Genomic DNA, 16766 nt, shown 5'->3' with positions numbered 1-16766 from the left:
CCCAGACCCCAGTTGGATGGGTCAGACTGCAACGTGGCCTGGACCCCCAAACAGGCTGGCAGAGCCCCAGCCTCTGCCTTGCATGGGCAGGATGAGGCTGTGCATCTCCTCTGTCACTGGTAGGACTCAGTGCTGCTGGTTTGCCCTGCATCCCCACTTGCAATGGGGTAAAATAAGGCACGAGGGTTCCATCAAGCACGTCTCCAGACATCAGACAAGGGCATAAGCTGGTGTGAGCACACAACACCCTGACCCACTGGTGCACCCACAGCACCTCACTGCGCTGGGTGGCCCAGAGCCCGTGGGAAAGCACAGGGCATTACCCGCTGGCAGCATCCCCACACTGTCCCCGCACTCCGCCTCCACCTACCTGCCTGCCAGTTTTTTCCTGACCCTTTCTTCTATGGAGGCAACTTTGGCAGGAGTCAAAGGAGGCACCTACTCTTCCGTGGGATTTTTTGACCAGGGCAGCTGCAGGGCTTGCACAGATCCTTGGGGAACGAGCACCATCATCATCCCACAACACCAGGACACAAGGGGCAGTGGACTTTGGCCCCATCCCACCACCAGAGCAGCTGATCACCGAGACCTGAGTGCTGCTGCACTGGGTGTTTGTGGCATGGGGTGACAAAAGCTCTGGGTGCCAAGGGCTGCTGGCTCTGTCCCCTCCTGGGCCACCTGCATGCTGCAGGAGCCAGGGGCAGCCAACACAAGCCAAGTCCTGCTTTTTCCTCAGAGCATTTTGCAGGAACAACTGCTGACCACAGCTGTGGTGGGGAGCTGGCTTCCCTCTTGAACTCCACAGCCTGGGCTGAGCCTCTACCCCCATCACCATGTCTCTTCACAGGGAAAAGCCACGACTTTGCGGCTCCCTGGCTTCCATGCAAGCATTTCCAGAGAAACTGCCCCTTGTCCTGCCATACTGCTGGTGATTCCCAGAGCTCTTCAAGCTCCTGGCAGCCTGGCAGCACCTGGCACAGCACAGCAACCTTGCCAAAGAGCCTCTCCTGGAAAAATGAGACCTTTCCGTGGGAAAGCAGAGCAGCTCCCCACCCCACAGGGGCTCTGGGCTCTGTTTATTTTTGCACAGAAGATAAATTACCTGTCAGCCATCCAATTTTGGGGCTGGACAGCTGTAGCTTGCGCTGGCCCATGCTGTCCTGCTGCAGCAGGGTTAGGGACCTCTTGGCACTTGCCAGTCCTTCCAAGTGTCACTTTGTCTGTGGCTGGCTGACGCTCCTGCTGAATTGCCCCTGGCCCCATTTCTGACAGACCCACAAGGCCCATTCCACAGTTCCCCATTGCTCATGGCTCCAGCCTGCCCTCCTGATGGTGCTGCATTGCACCTCAGGGTGCTGACATCGTCTGTGCTAGACTGTGACCTGTCCTGCACATTGGGACAAGGAGGGAGCCGGGGCTGAAGGCTGGGTGGGATGAGTCAGATGTGGGGATGGCGATGGGATTTCTCCATGGCCCAACAGGAACCCAGGTGTTTGGGGGAGCTCACCTCCTCCAAGGCAGAGGGGCTGGGGTGGTCGGGTCAATGTAGCACCCAGGGGTGGATGATGTGGCTAGGCTGGCTAGTGGCAGCACTAAGGTCTGCATAGGATGCAGAATGTCCCATCACTGTGGGCATGGCCATCAAGGGACCTGGCCCAGCTGCACCAGCATGACACAGTTTCTCCCTAGAGACTTCGCAGTGACAACAGGGGCTCTGGGGCTCTGCACATCTGTTGTAAGGTGTGTCCATGGCTTAGGGTCTCCCCAGGGCAGCAAGCAGGACTGCATCCCTTCCAGCCTACCGTATGGCATCTCTGTACCGCCAGGCGCTGGTGATGCTCCTAGCTGGAGAGAAAGAGAAATCCTCCAAATGGCTATTGACGGCTGCGATGGAGGCAGCACAGATAGATACTGGAGGTATAGACGGGCACGGCAGACAGCAGTGCAGAGTGAGAGATACTCGGAGCAGAGAGATACCACAGGAGGAATCGGGAGATAGATCCTGCGGGCTGATCAATACCCACTGTATGTGGAGGGACAGCAAGATAAAACGAGCTTCAGGGGGAAGGTGTTCGGTGGGCAGCAATGTGTATTTGTCCTGGTGATGGCTCTGGGGAGATGCACTTGCAATTGCTTCAGCTGGGGCTGGGACAGGGGCAGAGCTGGACCCATGGTGCAGATGCCAGTGGCTGAGTCTCCTTACCTGTCACCAGACAACCCACTGGGGTTTGGTGTCCTTTGAGGTGCCCTGGAGTCCCACCTGGCCTCTGGGTACCAAAGGATGCATATCTCCTGTGTGTCCTGTTCACTTCCTCTGGTCCTGCAGGGATGTTCCTGTTGCCTGTGGGCATCTTGGAGGATGCTGGGTGCTGCACGTAGGCAGCCAACAAGGAGAGGGGCAGCTTGAGTGCAAGCCCTGGCCCGGGTACAGGGGCTGTGCTGGAGCTGGCTGACTGCGGATGAATTCACACACCATGCCTCAGTTTCTCCATGTGAACCAAATGACGGCAAGCTGCAGGGAGCTGGGTCAGTCCAGCATTGACTCGGGCGTGGATGAAGAGGAGTGGAAAGGAAGGGGCAGAGGCAGCAAGAGCTTGCAGGACATGCTGTGTCCAGGACCCATCTCTCATCTGCTGGTCATGAGGACACTCAACTGCTCCTTAACAGGCTGCAAACACCCACCCCGAAGGGAAGGGTTGCTTTTTGGGACTCTTGAATACCTAGCACTGCCCCTGCCCATTGCTGGGATGGGGGCAACTCCTCCTGCTGCAGCAAAGCAGTCAGGGCTCCTGGGTTCCAGCCCATCTCTGTCTTGGTGGTACTCACTCAAGCCACCCCATGCTGCCTGCTTTCTCTGCTGGACACATCCCAGCTTAGCTGGGGGCGGTGAGGAAAATACCCCTGGGGCAGCCCGTGTCCCAGACAGGGTTGCCAGCCCTGCAGCCAGGCTGGGGGGGATCCCCCGCCCATGATGGAGTTATTGACATGGACACTACAGAAAACACTGCTGAGATTGTTCACACTAATGTTATTTAGCAGCAATATTTCCGTAATAAAAGAAATCAATGGGCAAGAGAAAAGACCTGTCCAGAGCTTTGATTTTCTTATTTTAATGGCATACTTATTTACTCCCACCAGCGTGCCCATCGGATTTTCATTACGCGGCCTTCGCTGTAAGTGGAGTGGTATTGATACGAGCTGCTGAGTTAGCGCCTTCCTGTGTGGGCCAGCATGGGATTGCTCGTGTTCCTCGACAGGGCCCCAATAAACCCCAGGGAATGGTCACAGCATGGGGCCAAGGCAGCCTCACAGCCCATGGGAGCACACACACACAGCCTGCCCACACGCATGTGTACACACACAGGGCCTACCCATGGGCACATAGGCATGTACATACATATACCTGGTTGTCTTGCTGGTCTGTACACTGTGTGTGAACTGTGCACACACACACCTGTGCACACACACTTGTCTCACCTGCACAGGCACAGACACATGCGCATGACTGTTTTGCCTAGACAAATGCACAAATACACAATGTCCTACCCATACATGCATGAGCACTCACACGTGTACAATTGCTGACTGTATGGATACCCAGTTGTTCTACCTATATACATATGCATGCACATGTGTGCAACCCCCACCTGTTCTGCATACACCCACCTGCAAACTGTTCTGCCTACATGCATGCATACACCTATGCACGCCCAACTGCCCTGCCAAGACACACATACAAAACCATCCTGCTTGCAACTATACACACACACACGTGTGCAGCCTGTCTGCCAGCACGTGCACACACACCCACCCTACATACCCTGCATGGTTACACACACAGAGCCTACATACCCTGTGTTTCCCTCCAGTGCCCTTACGCTGGGAGGTGCACCCATCTCTCTCTGTATAAACCTCTCAGAACCAACCTGCTGTGTCTGTGCCCATCCATCACTCAGGACCACACACCCAGCGTCAGCACCGTCCCCCTAAAGGATGGAGCTGCCTGGACTCTTGGCTTCCCTGACTGAAGCAGGACGCTGGTACAGGCCCAGGCTTTTGGTCCCCAGTGACCGCAGCGCAGAGAGGAGTAACAGCACCATCTCCTGCCAGTCCCCGGGAGCTGACATGGGGCTTATCCTGCCCAACGCCATACCTCCCAGCTCCCAGGACCCCAGGCAGGATGGTGCTGGCTTCCCTGGTGACACACAGCTGTCAGCAGGATCTCCCACTGAGCCTGGAGCCAGCCAGATCCAGCACCGTTCCCCATGGTAGGAGCTCAGCATGCTCCAGAGACTCTCCCAGGGATCCGAGCAGGTGGAACAACCAATTTTATTACCGGTATCTCTTTTCAGGTGGCAAATTAAGAAGTAGCCCATGTGTGGGGCTGCCAGTGAGCAGGACAGGGACAGCTTGGGGAGCAGGAGGAGCAACATGCTACAGGCCTGATGGCCAGGGACACACATTTGGCAGCAGCACAGAGGTGAAAGCCCTCCACCAAGCCCACACAGGTCTGGCTGCAGGGCTGCAAGCAGGCTCCACAGCTGGGCTCGGTTGGGGGATCACAGTGCTCCCTTGGTGGCTGGGACCCTGCGCTGGGAGCCAAGCCAGCTGGCTGTCCCCAGTGGGTGTCACAGCCAGGGGAAGCGTTTTGTGGGGTGAGATGCCATCCTGAGCTAGTACAGAGGTTTGGGCACCTGCAGACACTAGGTATGTGCATAGCCCAGAGGCCACATGGAATGGTCTCTCCGTTAAGGCGACAGACGGTGGCTCTCCCCCCTGGGGGAGCCTGCCAGGAGGGGACTGTAGGAAAGGGACCCCAAACATCCCCTGGGGCAGATGACACACAGGGGACCAGGAGGAACCTCCAGCAGAAAGGCGGTGCATACCCCCAACTGCCAGGGCGTCTCAGCGCAGATCCTGCCCCGTGCCAGGGCGACACTGTGTGCTGCCAACCCGCGTCAGCAGGGATGGAGCTGCGGGAGATGCTGCCAGCTGGACACAGCGTCCTGTGCTGCCCGCAGCCCAGGCAGACTGCCAGGGAGATGGGAAACTTCTTGGCTGAAGACAGCCTTGCAACGGGTGCTCTGGCCTGGCTCACCCTGTGCACCCTGCCCCGAGGGTGGCATCCTCCTCCTGATGTCTCAGGAATTGTAGAAATTTTGTGGAGCCTGGGGAGAATCAGCTCCAGCCCCTCTCCAGCTGCATGTCAAGGGCACACTGGGGTGTTCATATCCCGCAGGCCACTCTGGCCCCAAGGGATGGTAAAGCAGGTCATGGCTCCAATCAAAACGGGGGAGAGACAGGTAGTAAAGAGAACTGGTGGTCTGTATTGCTGTAACCACCATGGTCCTTCTGTCCTGGCACCCAGCTGGCCCATAGGGAAGGACAGAGCAACGTGGGGAAGGCACAGGGGGTCTCCTGCTGCCTCTGCTAGAGCCTGGGCTTGGGGAGGAGAAGAGGGCTGGGAGGACAGGAGCCAGCTGTGCTAGGCAGCATACCCCAGCAAGCTGGGCTCAGCAACCCAAGGTGCTGAAGAAGGCATTGGCTTCCAGGAGCAGGCCCTTGGCATAGACACGCAGGGTGTAGAAGAGGGTGACAAAGTCCTGAGTGCTGAAGAGAGTGTCAGCCAGGGCAAAGGCGAGCGTGGAGGGAATGAAGCCCCGGCCGTACTCCACCATCCAGGTTCCTGCACTCCACTGCACGGACGTGGCCTCTCCTGCCTGGTGCACGATGGTGTCCCCTGCCAACACACACAACCAGCATGGCTCCCAGTGGCTGCCTCACATCATGCCCAAGGAGGAGACATTGTGGGAATGGGACATGCAGGGCTAAGCACCCCAATCCCTCCCCAGACTTGCTCACTTTTCTCTTATTGGCACCCACTGAGATGCTGGGATGTGCCCCTCAGGACACCAACTGCCCCATTCTGAGCTCTAGGCTTCTGACAGCTGGAAGGAAGAGACTCTGCAACAGTGGAGGACCCAGCCTGCAGAGTGGCTGTGTCCCAGGACATGGATGCAGCCTGCAGGACACTGTGGCTGCTGTGCTTACCTGGATAGTAGATCTCACTTCTGGTGGTCCCCTCCTTCCACTGCCGAAAGGTCCCCGAGATGACGGTATCAGAGATATCTGCCCAGTACCGACCTGCAGGAGGACAGACAGCACTGGCTCAGCACATCCCTGCCGGGAAGAGCTTGGGAGCCCAGGTCCGAAGACTTGGAGCAGCCCTCCAGGGTAAGGATGCCAGCCCCAGAGCCTCGACACACTGAGGAGTGCAGGCAGGTCTGGTACCCAGGCTGCCTGTGTGACTGGCCATATAGCACCAGCCTGGGCTGCTCGATGTCCCTAAGCCCTGTCATCTCCAGTGTGTTTAGCACTTGCTCCCTGTTGAAGAACCGTGAGATGCGACACCTACCGCTGCCTGCCAGCTGGATGCACACAGTCCTGGCCACACAGCATGGCACGCACCGCACAGGGACCTGCAGATGCTGCAGGACACCATGGGGGCTGGGCCCCAGCAGAGGGTGTTTTCCAGCATCATGCACACCATAAAAGCAGACAAGTGGGCTACCTGCCCCGGGCACACCACAGTTAGGGCAGCCAGACCTGAAAAAGTGGAGTTGAAAGAACTCAAAGGAACCCCCTGCCTGCCAGCGTTGTCCTCCTGCTTACCTGAGTGGCCCCCAGTATCGACAGCTGTCCCAAAGAGCAGCACGTACTCAGTGAGCGAAGCATGCAGGAGGCACATGGAGCCCATCCACCCGCCCGCATTCACAAACACCCACTGCAGGTCTTCATCTGGCAAGATGTGGCCTGGGTGCTTCTTCCGTAGCTCCACAATGATCTTGGAGAAAGCCAGCTCATGGTCCAGCCCTGCGGCACCCGGGGTCGCCGTGAGTCCCTGTCATGGAGCAAGCTCTGCCTGCAGCCCACCCCCAAATCCCCTCCACAGCCACAGGGTCCCAGCCCACCCGCAGAGGGGTCTGCCTAGGGAAGATGTCTGCTCTCTCCTGCCTTCAGACCCTGCGGCCGCTGACCCGGCTCCACTGCCTCCCCTGCCGGTGACGGAGGACGTGCAGCACCGAGGGTCCCGTCCTACTGCCCACCCCTGGTGTGGGTGACATGGGGGACCCACGCAAGGTGATAGTGACCCTCCCCTGGTGACGTGCAGCCCCTCTGCTGTGACCGTACACGCTGTGCCCTGCGGAGCCAGCCCTCCCCTCCAGCCCTAGGTGGGGGTCGGTGCTGCCCCTGACCCATCGCGGGGCACAGTCCCCTGACCTGGCTCAGCCCCAGCACCGAGAGACGCTTCGACCCCGGGTGCGGCCCCAGCCGGGGCCGGTGATGCTGCTGCCCCGGTCGCCACCCCTGCTTCACTCCAGTCCCCTTCTTCCCCACCCCACTTCCCCCACTCCCGCCGTCCCAGCTCCCCGGTACTAATCCCTTCCCGATACCGGTCCTGCTGCCCCGGTGCCAGTCCCCCGGCCCCTCCCTGACGCCAGCCTCGCTGCCCCCCTGATCCCGGCCGCCCTGTACCGGAGCCTCCCCGGTCCCCACTAAGGGTCCCCTCCCCAGCCCATGCCGCTGCGCCGCTCCCCCGCCCCGGTCCCGTTTCTCGCTCCCCGTTCCCATCCCCCCTCGGTCCCGCTCCCTCCCACCCCCACGGCCGGTGGGCCCCGTCCCCACGGGCGGCGCGTACCCGCGTGGTGCCGGGCGAGCTGGGCGATCTCGGCGGGGGTGAACTCGTACCGTTTGGAGGCCAGCCAGCCCCGCAGCCCCTGCAGCACCAGCACCAGCGCGCCCAGCGCCAGCCCGGCCCGCAGCGCCCGCCGCCTCGCCGTCCCCATGCCGCCCGCCGCCGCCGCCGCTCCGCCCCGCCGCCAGCGCGACGGGGAGCGGGACCGCCCCCGCCACGGCCACGCCATGCCCGGCCGCGGGCAGCCCTGCGCCGGCGCGGCGGGGCGGGGCGGAGCGGCGGCACAAGGGGCCGGGCCGCCGGGGCTGCCGGGAGCGGGGCGGCATGGAGCTGCCGGGGGGGGAAGAGGAGGGGGGCGGCCGCTTCCGCGCCAGCGGTACGGCTGGGGCTGCCTCCCCCGGACCCCCGGCAGCGCACAGCCCGGCCCTGGGGAGGGGGGCTGCGGGGACCCTTCCTGCCAAGGGGACGGTCGGTCGGTCGGTGGGTGGGTGGGTGGTAGCGGGGACACCCCCCCCCCCCCCGAACTGAGACGGGGAGGAAGGGGTGAAGCTCGGGGGGGCATACAGTGGAGCGCAGACCCCCTTTAGGGTTACCCGCGGAATGGGGGGCGTGGTGGGCGGGGGTGCCCGGCCTGCTGGGGGGTCTGTGCCCCGCATTCTTCCCGCCCCGACGCCCCTCTCCTTTCTCCCGGCAGAGCACCAGCATGCTCGTTACAACCCGCTGCGGGATGACTGGGTGCTGGTGTCGGCCCACCGGGTGAAGCGCCCCTGGCAGGGGCAGCTGGAGAAGCCGCCCCACGAGGATGTGCCCCGCTGGGACCCCAACAACCCCCTCTGCCCCGGGGCCACCCGGGCCAACGGCGAGGTACCACCAAGGGCCCAGGCGTCTGGGCTCCCCCCACCACCCCATCCCCACCCTGAGCCTGTCTCTCACCCCGGCAGGTGAACCCCCAGTACGAGGGCACCTTTGTCTTCCCAAATGACTTCCCTGCGCTGCAGCCTGATGCTCCGGAGCCTGGTAACATCTAGGGGGAGAGCAGGCTGCCGGGGACCCCCAGGCTCAGATCCTGGGCAGGCAGCAGGGTGGCCTGGAGAGGCATGGGTGCTCTCCCAGCGCCTATCTCCTTCCCCGCTCTCTGTCCTTCCCCAGGTGACAGTGATCACCCTTTGTTTCGAGCTGCAGCAGCCCGGGGTGTGTGGTAAGTACCTCCATGGCTTCAGGGGGTCCAGGCTGCGATGTCATCCAGGACTCATGGGGTAAAGCTGTCCTGAGCCTGCTCCCCTCCTTTTGGTGCCTGTTCAGTGCACACCTCCTTTATTCTGGGGGGCTCATCCAGTCCTGTTCCACTGCGCCCAGCAGGACCATAAGGTTCTCCAGAGACACTCCATAAGTCCCAACCATGTCTGCTTCCTCTGCAGCAAGGTGATGTGCTTCCACCCCTGGTCGGACTTGACGCTGCCCCTCATGTCCCTGGTAGAGATCCGGGCTGTCATCGACAAGTGGGCAGAGCTGGCGGCCGAGCTGGGTGCCTCCTACCCCTGGGTGCAGGTCTGAGGCTGGTGGGGGCTGCCCTTCTCTCTCTGCCCTGGGGCGCTTGGGTCGAGGTGGGGGTCCAGGGCTGAGTGCTCTGGCAGCATCTGGGGTTGGGACCATTCCAGTTGCGTGCAGGTCCCTTGTCCCTTGGCCACCTGAGCCTGTCCAGGCAGGTGTGAGGCCCTGCTGTCTTGTGGGTTGCTTTCCTGGTGTGCTGGGGACACTGCGGCAGCCTGCAGCGGGGACCCTGGGGTTGGGACCTGCTGGCTGCACCTCTTCCTCTGCAGATCTTCGAGAACAAGGGAGCGATGATGGGCTGCTCCAACCCGCACCCCCACTGCCAGGTGAGGCTGTCCCACCCATGACACGAGTCCCTGTGGGTGACCTTACAACGGACTTGGGGGAAGATGTGAATGAGAATCCCCCCACCCCAGTCCCAAAGCTTTTTGCAGCAAGAATACCCCTATGCCTGTCCCGTCTCCTCTCCTGGGGACTGTCCCTTGTAGCTGCCAGATGTCAGACTCTCCACCTGGTGGCAGCACGGACCTGCAGATGGGCAGGGTGTCTGGGGCACCCCTGCAAATGCGGGGTACCCAGGCCTGCGCCCCCATGTCTCCCGCAGGTGTGGGCCAGCAGCTTCCTCCCAAATGAGGCGTGCCTGGAGGATCGGACCCAGCGGCAGCACCTGAGCCAGCACGGTGTCCCCATGCTGCTGGAGTACGCCGAGCAGGAGGCTCGCCGAAAGGTGAGGACATGACGGTGGTCCATATTCTCTCCCTGGGAGCTGGATATGTGCTGGGGTGGGCCCCCCAGGCCCCCCAAGAGCAAGGCCCTTGGGAGCGCACATCCCCAGGACGCTGAGGCTGTGTGTGTCCTCACCGAGTGTGTTGTCCTGCAGGAGCGGCTGGTGGTGGAGAATGTGGACTGGCTGGTCGTGGTGCCATACTGGGCTACCTGGCCCTACCAGACTCTGCTGCTACCTCGCCGCCATGTCTGCCGCCTCCAGGACCTCTGGGAGGGCGAGAGGGACAGTGAGTGGCTTTGCACCTCGTCGGCCCCTGTCCCGCATCCCCTGGGATGCTAACCCCTTTGTTAGCATGCTGCCCTGCAGCAGCCTGGCTGGAGGGTCTGTGTCCCCTTGGGGTGCGGGGCTACCACCCTCAGCTTGGAGGGGGACTGGCACTCCTGTTGTGCCAGGACAAGAGCTGGCACAGGCAGCACTCGTGGGGGGACTAGTGTCCTTTTTGGGGTGATGAAGCCCGTGGTGCTTCGTACTTTTGGAGTGCTGGCTGGTGAAGAATGGGGGCTCCTCCTGCTGTGTTTCTCAGGCTGTCTGCATGGGTGGGGAGCGGGGGAACTGCCAAGTGCATCCCTCCTGCCTGTCACCAATGTTCACCCAGGGAGGGGTGCTGAGGGGGACCTCCCTCCCTGGCTTGGTGTGCTGCCTGCCCTTGGAGAGGGCTGGCCAGCTTGAGGTCCAGCTCCCTGCGACTCCCCTGCAGGCCTGGCTTCCATCATGCAGAGGCTGCTCATCAAGTACGACAACCTCTTTGAAGTTTCCTTCCCATACTCCATGGGCTGGCACGGTGAGTGGCATGGCTGAGGGACCCCCGCAACCCTGTCGTCCGCATCCCCATCCCCTCCCCAGGGCTCATGCAGTAGCTGCACCCTGGCAGGTGCCCCCACGGGTTCCTTCCTGGAGGAGGACTGCAGGCACTGGCAACTCCATGCCCACTACTACCCACCACTGCTCCGCTCCGCAACCATCCGCAAGTTCATGGTGGGCTACGAGATGCTGGCACAGGCACAGCGGGACCTCACCCCTGAGCAGGTGGGTGCAGCTTGGGGGGAAATTGTGGTGAGCCAGGGGGTCCTGTGCCAGGACTATCCCTGGGACTGGCTGCTCCTTGTGGTGTGCCCCGCAGGCAGCTGAGCGCCTGAGGAGCCTCCCCGAGGTGCACTACAAGCAGAGGGCCAAGGAGATGTCGTGATGGGGAGCAGCAGAGCCAGCCTTCAGCTGTGCTTGGTGAGGCCAGGGAAAGGAGTCAGCTGTGGGTGGTGAGAGCTGAGGCCTGGGAACTCATGTCACTTGTGAAGCCTCTGACCTCCAAGCTTCTCCAGAGCCTTGTTGTGGCCTGGCCCGTCTTGGAGGCTGGTTTTGCCTGTTCAGGTACCCCAGTCCTAATCCTGTGGCATCCTCATGCAGGTGGTGCTGTTCCTTCCGTCTCCTTCCCTGTCCCAGGCTGTGTCTTATGCCTCCGCATCATGTTCCTACCACCACTAAAGGGCTTACCCTCCTTTCAAGTCCAGTCTTACTGGTGAAACTGGAAGTACTGCCTGCCCAGTGGAGGGCCACAGTGCCTCTGACCAATAAAACCTGGAAGCAAAGTGCCTCTGCTTGTGCCCTCGTGGCTTCTGGCCCTGGGTGGGAGGTTTGGGGTCTCTGCTGGAGAGGGATGGTAATACTGGGGGCTACAGGAGATGTGCCCGCAGCCCCATGCTGCTTGCTGCTGTCCCTGTGTCTGCGTTGCCTGCTCTTCCTCCCTGGGGGGAGCTCTGAGCCTGCCTCAGCACTGGGCTCGCGGAGGGGTGGGAAGCCGTGAGGAATTGATGCTGCTCGAGGCTTCGCCAGCTCCTGGGAGAGGGCTGAGGCCTGGCAAACTTGCTGCATGGAGGCTGCTGGCTGGGATGCTCAGCACTGGAGCTGCTTCTTTTCCTCCTCTCTGCCAGGGGCTGCTGGGCTGCAGCCCTTGTCCTGCCCGCTGCAGGTACTGGGGCTGCTGTGCAGGACTGCCAGGATGCAGCCAGGGGCTGGTTCAGTGTTAGACCGGGGGCTGCCAGGGGGACCAGCCTCTGCTCATGGTGCTGCTGCCACCTTTCCCCTTCCCTGTGCCCACCCGTGGTGTGGGACAGCAGCAGCCCGGTCCCTGGGCTGAGTTGAGGGATGCTGTGCTCCCCATACCACTGCAGCCCTTTCCCCTAGGGAAGCTCCCCCAGGGCTGTGCAGGGGTTGGTCCAGGACAGCGATGCCCTGCAGCTGATGTGGGGGGTGTCCAGCGCCATCTGCCATCACAGCTTTGCACAAACAGTTTTTATCTGTCACTAAAGAGCCATTCTCATAACTCCTTAATGAGGCCCTTTTCCTCATCAAGTCCATGAGTGGGATCCTGGGGACTAGAAATATCTTGTGAAGGGAGAAATGCTCTCCCTCTACCTGCAAGATGACAATCTGTGGGGAGGGCTGTGCCCCCCTGCCCCATACACTGCTCCGCCATCCCTACCCACGGCACTGGGGCAGGGAGAAGGGCCTGGCCAGTGTGAGGCTCAGAGCCAGGCTGGATGTGGCCCTCCTGCATGCTAGCTCCACCCTCCTCCCGGATTGCCCTGTCCCAGAGCCCCAAAACCATCGCACCACCCAGCCCTCGGGGCTCCCTGTGTGCCCAAGGGTATTGGGGAGGGAGTGGTGGGTCTTGGGGTGACCCTTGAGGCATCGTTGTATACTGTGTTCTCCCAGGTGTCGTGGTGGGTGCCCAGCTTAGAGTCTGGCCTCTTGCAAACTGATTTGTTCCCTCCTGGGGCAAACTGTCTTCCTGGGCTTTGCAACCATCCCTGTTGCAGCCCCCATCGCTTCTCATTGCAACAAGTGCCTTTGTGCCAACCTCTGAACTTCCCTGCTCTTCCCCAGGGCCACGGAAAAGCGGCAACAAATTGGCTTAAATGTGGGAATCCAGATTGGGGTAATTAGCCGCTGAACCGGTTGTAACGAAGCTAGTCATCTCCCTGCATGCGCAGTTAGCTCTGATTTAATAGCCCACCGGCTCCCAGGCTGGGCTGCAGCGCCTTGGCCCGGGGCCGTAAATGAAACTAGCAGTAAGTCAAGCAGTATTAAACTTTACAGTCACCGTCTTTAAAAACGAGACTCTCTCTCTAATAAATCAGAGCAAGTGGGATTGTAAATATTGAGGCAGGATCCATATTGCTTAATTAAACAGTGCCTAATGAACAGCCTGTTTGTTGTGTTGTGATTTAGGATGGAGGCTGGGGAGGCAGCGCGTGCCGAGGAGTTCTGGTACCCATGCTGGGATGCCCTCCCCAGCAGGTAGCAGTTGCTGGAGTTTAGCTGCTGCTAAAATAGCTCAGAGACAACCTGAGAATTTTTTTTTTTTTTTAAATAAATAAAAAATAAAGTTTCCCATTCAGAAAAAACATCTGCAATGTTCAGGGTGGAAGTCAGCAGCCAGTGGAGGAAGAGCAGGAGATGCAGCTAGGTGTGAGAGCTGGACCTGGGCTATGCTGAGCCCATGCTTCCTCATGACAGATCCATCTCATGCAAGGGAGTGTGAAGGGCTGGAGGGGAGCAATGAGCCTTTCCCATGGCATGGGGAGGCACTGGGCTGCTGCAAATGGAGCTGCTGGGGATACAAAGGCATCACAATTCATAGGAACCACTGCTGGTGGGCTGTAAAGCCCAGAAGCATTTTATATTTCGGTGGTTACAGTCCAGTTGGAATCAGAAAGTTATTTATGGTGAGGAGATTAAAAAAAGTCTAGCTGGGTGCGGGGTGGTGGAGTGGAGGGGCTGTGGGATATCCAGCTGTTACTCCTGTCCTGGGAGCATCAAAGGGAATCTGAGGCCCACTGGGATTCCCTGTAGGGATGTATCTTGATGCCATTTCACTTCTGCAAGGAAGCTGTCAGAGATCCTGGGAAAAGTGTCCCTGTGGTGGGGTCACCCTTGTCCCGAGTCCCTGTCCCCCAGCATCAGCGCAAATACATCCTTCGCAATCCCTGCCCCGAGCTGGAAGGATGAGAAAGGCAGGCAATGGGGGGAGTGACAGGAGCAGAGGCGAAGCTCAAGAATGGAATTAATGCATTGAAAATGCATGGAGGTCCCATGGAGGTGTTTGCTCCCTCTGTGGCACATTAATAGGGCTGTGAGGGGTTAGGAAAGGGCCACAGTGCTTCTTTGCTGGGCCAACTCGTCCTGCACTCAGCAGGGAGCAAGGGATAAGCCCAGAGGGTGATTGTGGGCATGTACAGATGCCTGAGGGAGGACGGCCAGGAATTTAGTCTCATTTCTATCGTATTTTCTGATGCCACTGAAACAAATGAGTCAGTCTACCAAGTGCTACCATTTTCCCAGAGCTGCTGGGGCTATGGCTGGACTGAGACAAACCAGTGTGCTCTCCTGGGTTGTAGCAGTGCCTGTCTCCATCGTCACTCCCCTCTCCTGCATGTTTGAGAGTCTCAGAGCATCTCCAGCTCTGACATTGACCCCTTCTGCAACCGCACGTAAGTCTTGGGATGCTACTCCGGGATACTGCCGGGGTGCACAGAGACCCTTGGAGGATAACTGCTGGAGGCACATTCATCACCTTTGGTTATGCATCTGTGTCCTAGGCAGCTGCCAAAGGCTGGCTTCAGATCCCGGGTCCCCAGTCCTGCCCACCTCTCTTCCTCTCCTCCCTGCCTTCCAGCACAGGTGAGACAATAAATATTGAGCAAAGGAAGTTAATCTGTGACCAGAGTGTTTTAATCAGAAAAAAAGGCATTAGTGCAGGCCTGCTGGCTCCTGCCAAACTGCAGTTTTACTGTCCCTCCTGGTACTGGGTTTATGGCTGTCATTTCATTCCAGTTTTACTGTTGTTTTTGCCCTTATCATTGAGTTTCTCCTTGCCTGCTGCTGTTGCTGGTGACTGAATGGGGCTTTTAGGAATGAGGTAAGGAAGAAATTAGTAAATTTTTAGGGAGGAAGAAGAGGAGGGAGGGAGGAGGCAAGGGACAATGGCAGGGAGGAAGAGAGGAAGAAAGGAAGGAAAGATGAAAGAAAGGAAGAAATGGAGGAAGAGGGAGAGAGGAAGGAAGGAGGGGAACAGGGAGGGAGGGAGGGAAGGTTAAATCCCTCCTGTTTCTATCTAAAAGATACCATCAGGCACTTAACATGAAAACAATTAAAAATTTTAAGCAGATGCTAAACACCCTGGTGCCCTGCAGCAGGCGGCTCCATGCTGTGGGGAGATCTGCTATGCCAGGAGAATGAGAAACAAAACGCAAGCCCCTTTTAGATCTTGGCTTAGACAGACACGCAGGAGCATGGGATCAGCCTCTGGTGCAGCAAGCACACAGCTTGCCCTGGGCCACCTGGAGCGTTTTCCCCAGGCTTGACAGCTGCCTTGGCAGGGACTTTCCAAAGGGCCAGCAGTCCATTTTGGAGGTGACTTGCCCATGCGTCAGCCAGCTGGTGTTTTTTTTCTTCTGGTGATGGTTACTGGGACCTCCTTGCAAGGCATTTTCAGAGCCCTAAGGGGACAACGTGTTGTGGGAGGGCTGCTGTCCCAGGTGGACACAATGGGATGCCTGGATGCTGCCTGCCAGCTGCAGAGCACCACGGGCCCTGCATTGAACAGCAGCACCAGGGGTGCAATTTAGTTTGTTAATCATCTGAGACATGCAGGTAATTAAATACCATCACATTGCAGCATCCACGTGGTCACTAAGGAGTGGATTCCCCCAGCTCCCCCCAAATTTCCTGCATGCCCAGCATTCAGGAGGTACTTTGGGGCTCAGCTGTCAGCAATGGGGACCTGCCATTGCATGTGGTTTTGAGCCTTTCTCCCACCCTGGGACCTCATCCCAGAGTTGGGGACCTCTGTTTAAAGCAAGAGGAATCCCAGAAGGGTCCAGATTCCTGCTGGATTCACCTCGAACACTACTAGTTGGGAAGGGAGGGGAGCAGGTGTTAATGAGAGGGCAAGGGGCTGGTCTGAGCTAGGAACAACTTGACACATTCGATCACAAAAGGGGGTTACCCACCAGTGGGGGAGATGCTGGGTTATGGCAGGAGGCCTTGCAGCACCCAGGATTGGTGTGAAATCCAGCTGGCTCCTGGCATGTCTGAGATCAGGCATCCCAGCTGTGCCTGGCACCCCTCTGCTGCTGGAGCCAGCTGTGAGAGCTCACAAACATCTGTGCCTGCCCCACGGCCAGCGGGAAGGAGGGATCCCCCTTCATCCTGATGTTCCAGAGAAAGAAGCTATAAATTTTTGCTAATTATATTCAGTGTTGCTGAGGAGTCAGTAACAAAGCCTCGGGAGCAGGGAGACGTCACAGTACCAGTATGGATCGGGGGTGGAAAGTCACCCCTCAGGGTGCACCTGGGTATGAGATGACTCCTGGCAGAGGTAGAGCCCTTGAGAGAGCAGAAGAGGTTGGAGAGATTCTAATTAGATGCTAATGGGAAGGTAATTGGTAGGTCTCCATCCCACCTGGTGCTCTCAGGCTCCCTTGACCTGCTCTGAGCAAACGACCTGCTTCAGTGCACCCAGGGTGGTTTAAGGCCTGCAGAGTATGGCCGGAGCTGGGACAAGCCAGCTGCTGCTCCCCACGCATGCTGCCACGCTCAATTGCAATAAAACATCCTCATAAATTACCCCCATGAAACAAAATGTGACAGATAAAAGCCAAAAATGTATTTGCAGCCTACTTGCTTTTGGTGTTTAATTCCTCACTTATTTTGCTCGCAGTTGTCTGTAGGTCA

The 16766-nt window shown here is 59.1% G+C and overlaps 2 protein-coding genes across 3 annotated transcripts; one reads left to right on the top strand and one right to left on the bottom strand.

Annotated features, from left to right (window-relative positions):
• Positions 1–4311: 4311 nt before the first annotated feature.
• SIGMAR1 (sigma non-opioid intracellular receptor 1) lies at positions 4312–7942 on the bottom strand. Its single transcript, XM_056325448.1, has 4 exons — positions 7700–7942; positions 6673–6873; positions 6052–6144; positions 4312–5740 (listed from the first exon to the last, which is right to left on the bottom strand). Exons 1-4 carry the CDS (start codon positions 7923–7925, stop codon positions 5514–5516), a joined length of 747 nt encoding a protein of 248 aa, XP_056181423.1. The 5' UTR covers positions 7926–7942; the 3' UTR covers positions 4312–5513.
• A 47-nt stretch (positions 7943–7989) lies between these two features.
• On the top strand, positions 7990–11622 carry GALT (galactose-1-phosphate uridylyltransferase). Of its 2 annotated transcripts, XM_056325447.1 has the most exons (12): positions 7990–8072; positions 8391–8560; positions 8638–8713; positions 8846–8894; positions 9115–9244; positions 9517–9573; positions 9852–9974; positions 10128–10260; positions 10732–10815; positions 10906–11060; positions 11155–11255; positions 11436–11622. In XM_056325447.1, the coding sequence occupies exons 1-11, from the start codon at positions 8021–8023 to the stop codon at positions 11218–11220; spliced, it is 1095 nt and encodes a 364-aa protein (XP_056181422.1). In that variant the 5' UTR covers positions 7990–8020; the 3' UTR covers positions 11221–11255; positions 11436–11622. The 2 variants fall into 2 exon arrangements, with proteins under 2 accessions (XP_056181422.1, XP_056181421.1); XM_056325446.1 differs by lacking the exon at positions 7990–8072 and having other exon boundaries at positions 8250–8560.
• Positions 11623–16766: the final 5144 nt, after the last annotated feature.

This window comes from Falco biarmicus, chromosome Z, assembly GCF_023638135.1.
Source record: "Falco biarmicus isolate bFalBia1 chromosome Z, bFalBia1.pri, whole genome shotgun sequence".
Lineage (NCBI taxonomy): Eukaryota > Metazoa > Chordata > Aves > Falconiformes > Falconidae > Falco > Falco biarmicus.
This window is presented reverse-complemented; position numbering and strand designations above follow the sequence as displayed.

Bases quoted from the DNA above. Each gene is read 5' to 3' on its own strand.
- SIGMAR1 (XM_056325448.1), bottom strand. From the start codon at position 7,925: ATGGCGTGGCCGTGGCGGGGGCGGTCCCGCTCCCCGTCGCGCTGGCGG. The intron at 6,874-7,699 runs GTACGCGCCGCC...CGGGTGCCGCAG, and splicing joins GCTCGCCCGGCACCACGCGG to GGCTGGACCATGAGCTGGCT. The intron at 5,741-6,051 runs GTAAGCACAGCA...GTGTGTTGGCAG, and splicing joins AAGTGAGATCTACTATCCAG to GGGACACCATCGTGCACCAG.
- GALT (XM_056325446.1), top strand. From the start codon at position 8,297: ATGGGGGGCGTGGTGGGCGGGGGTGCCCGGCCTGCTGGGGGGTCTGTG. The intron at 8,895-9,114 runs GTAAGTACCTCC...CTTCCTCTGCAG, and splicing joins GCAGCAGCCCGGGGTGTGTG to CAAGGTGATGTGCTTCCACC. The intron at 9,975-10,127 runs GTGAGGACATGA...GTTGTCCTGCAG, and splicing joins AGCAGGAGGCTCGCCGAAAG to GAGCGGCTGGTGGTGGAGAA.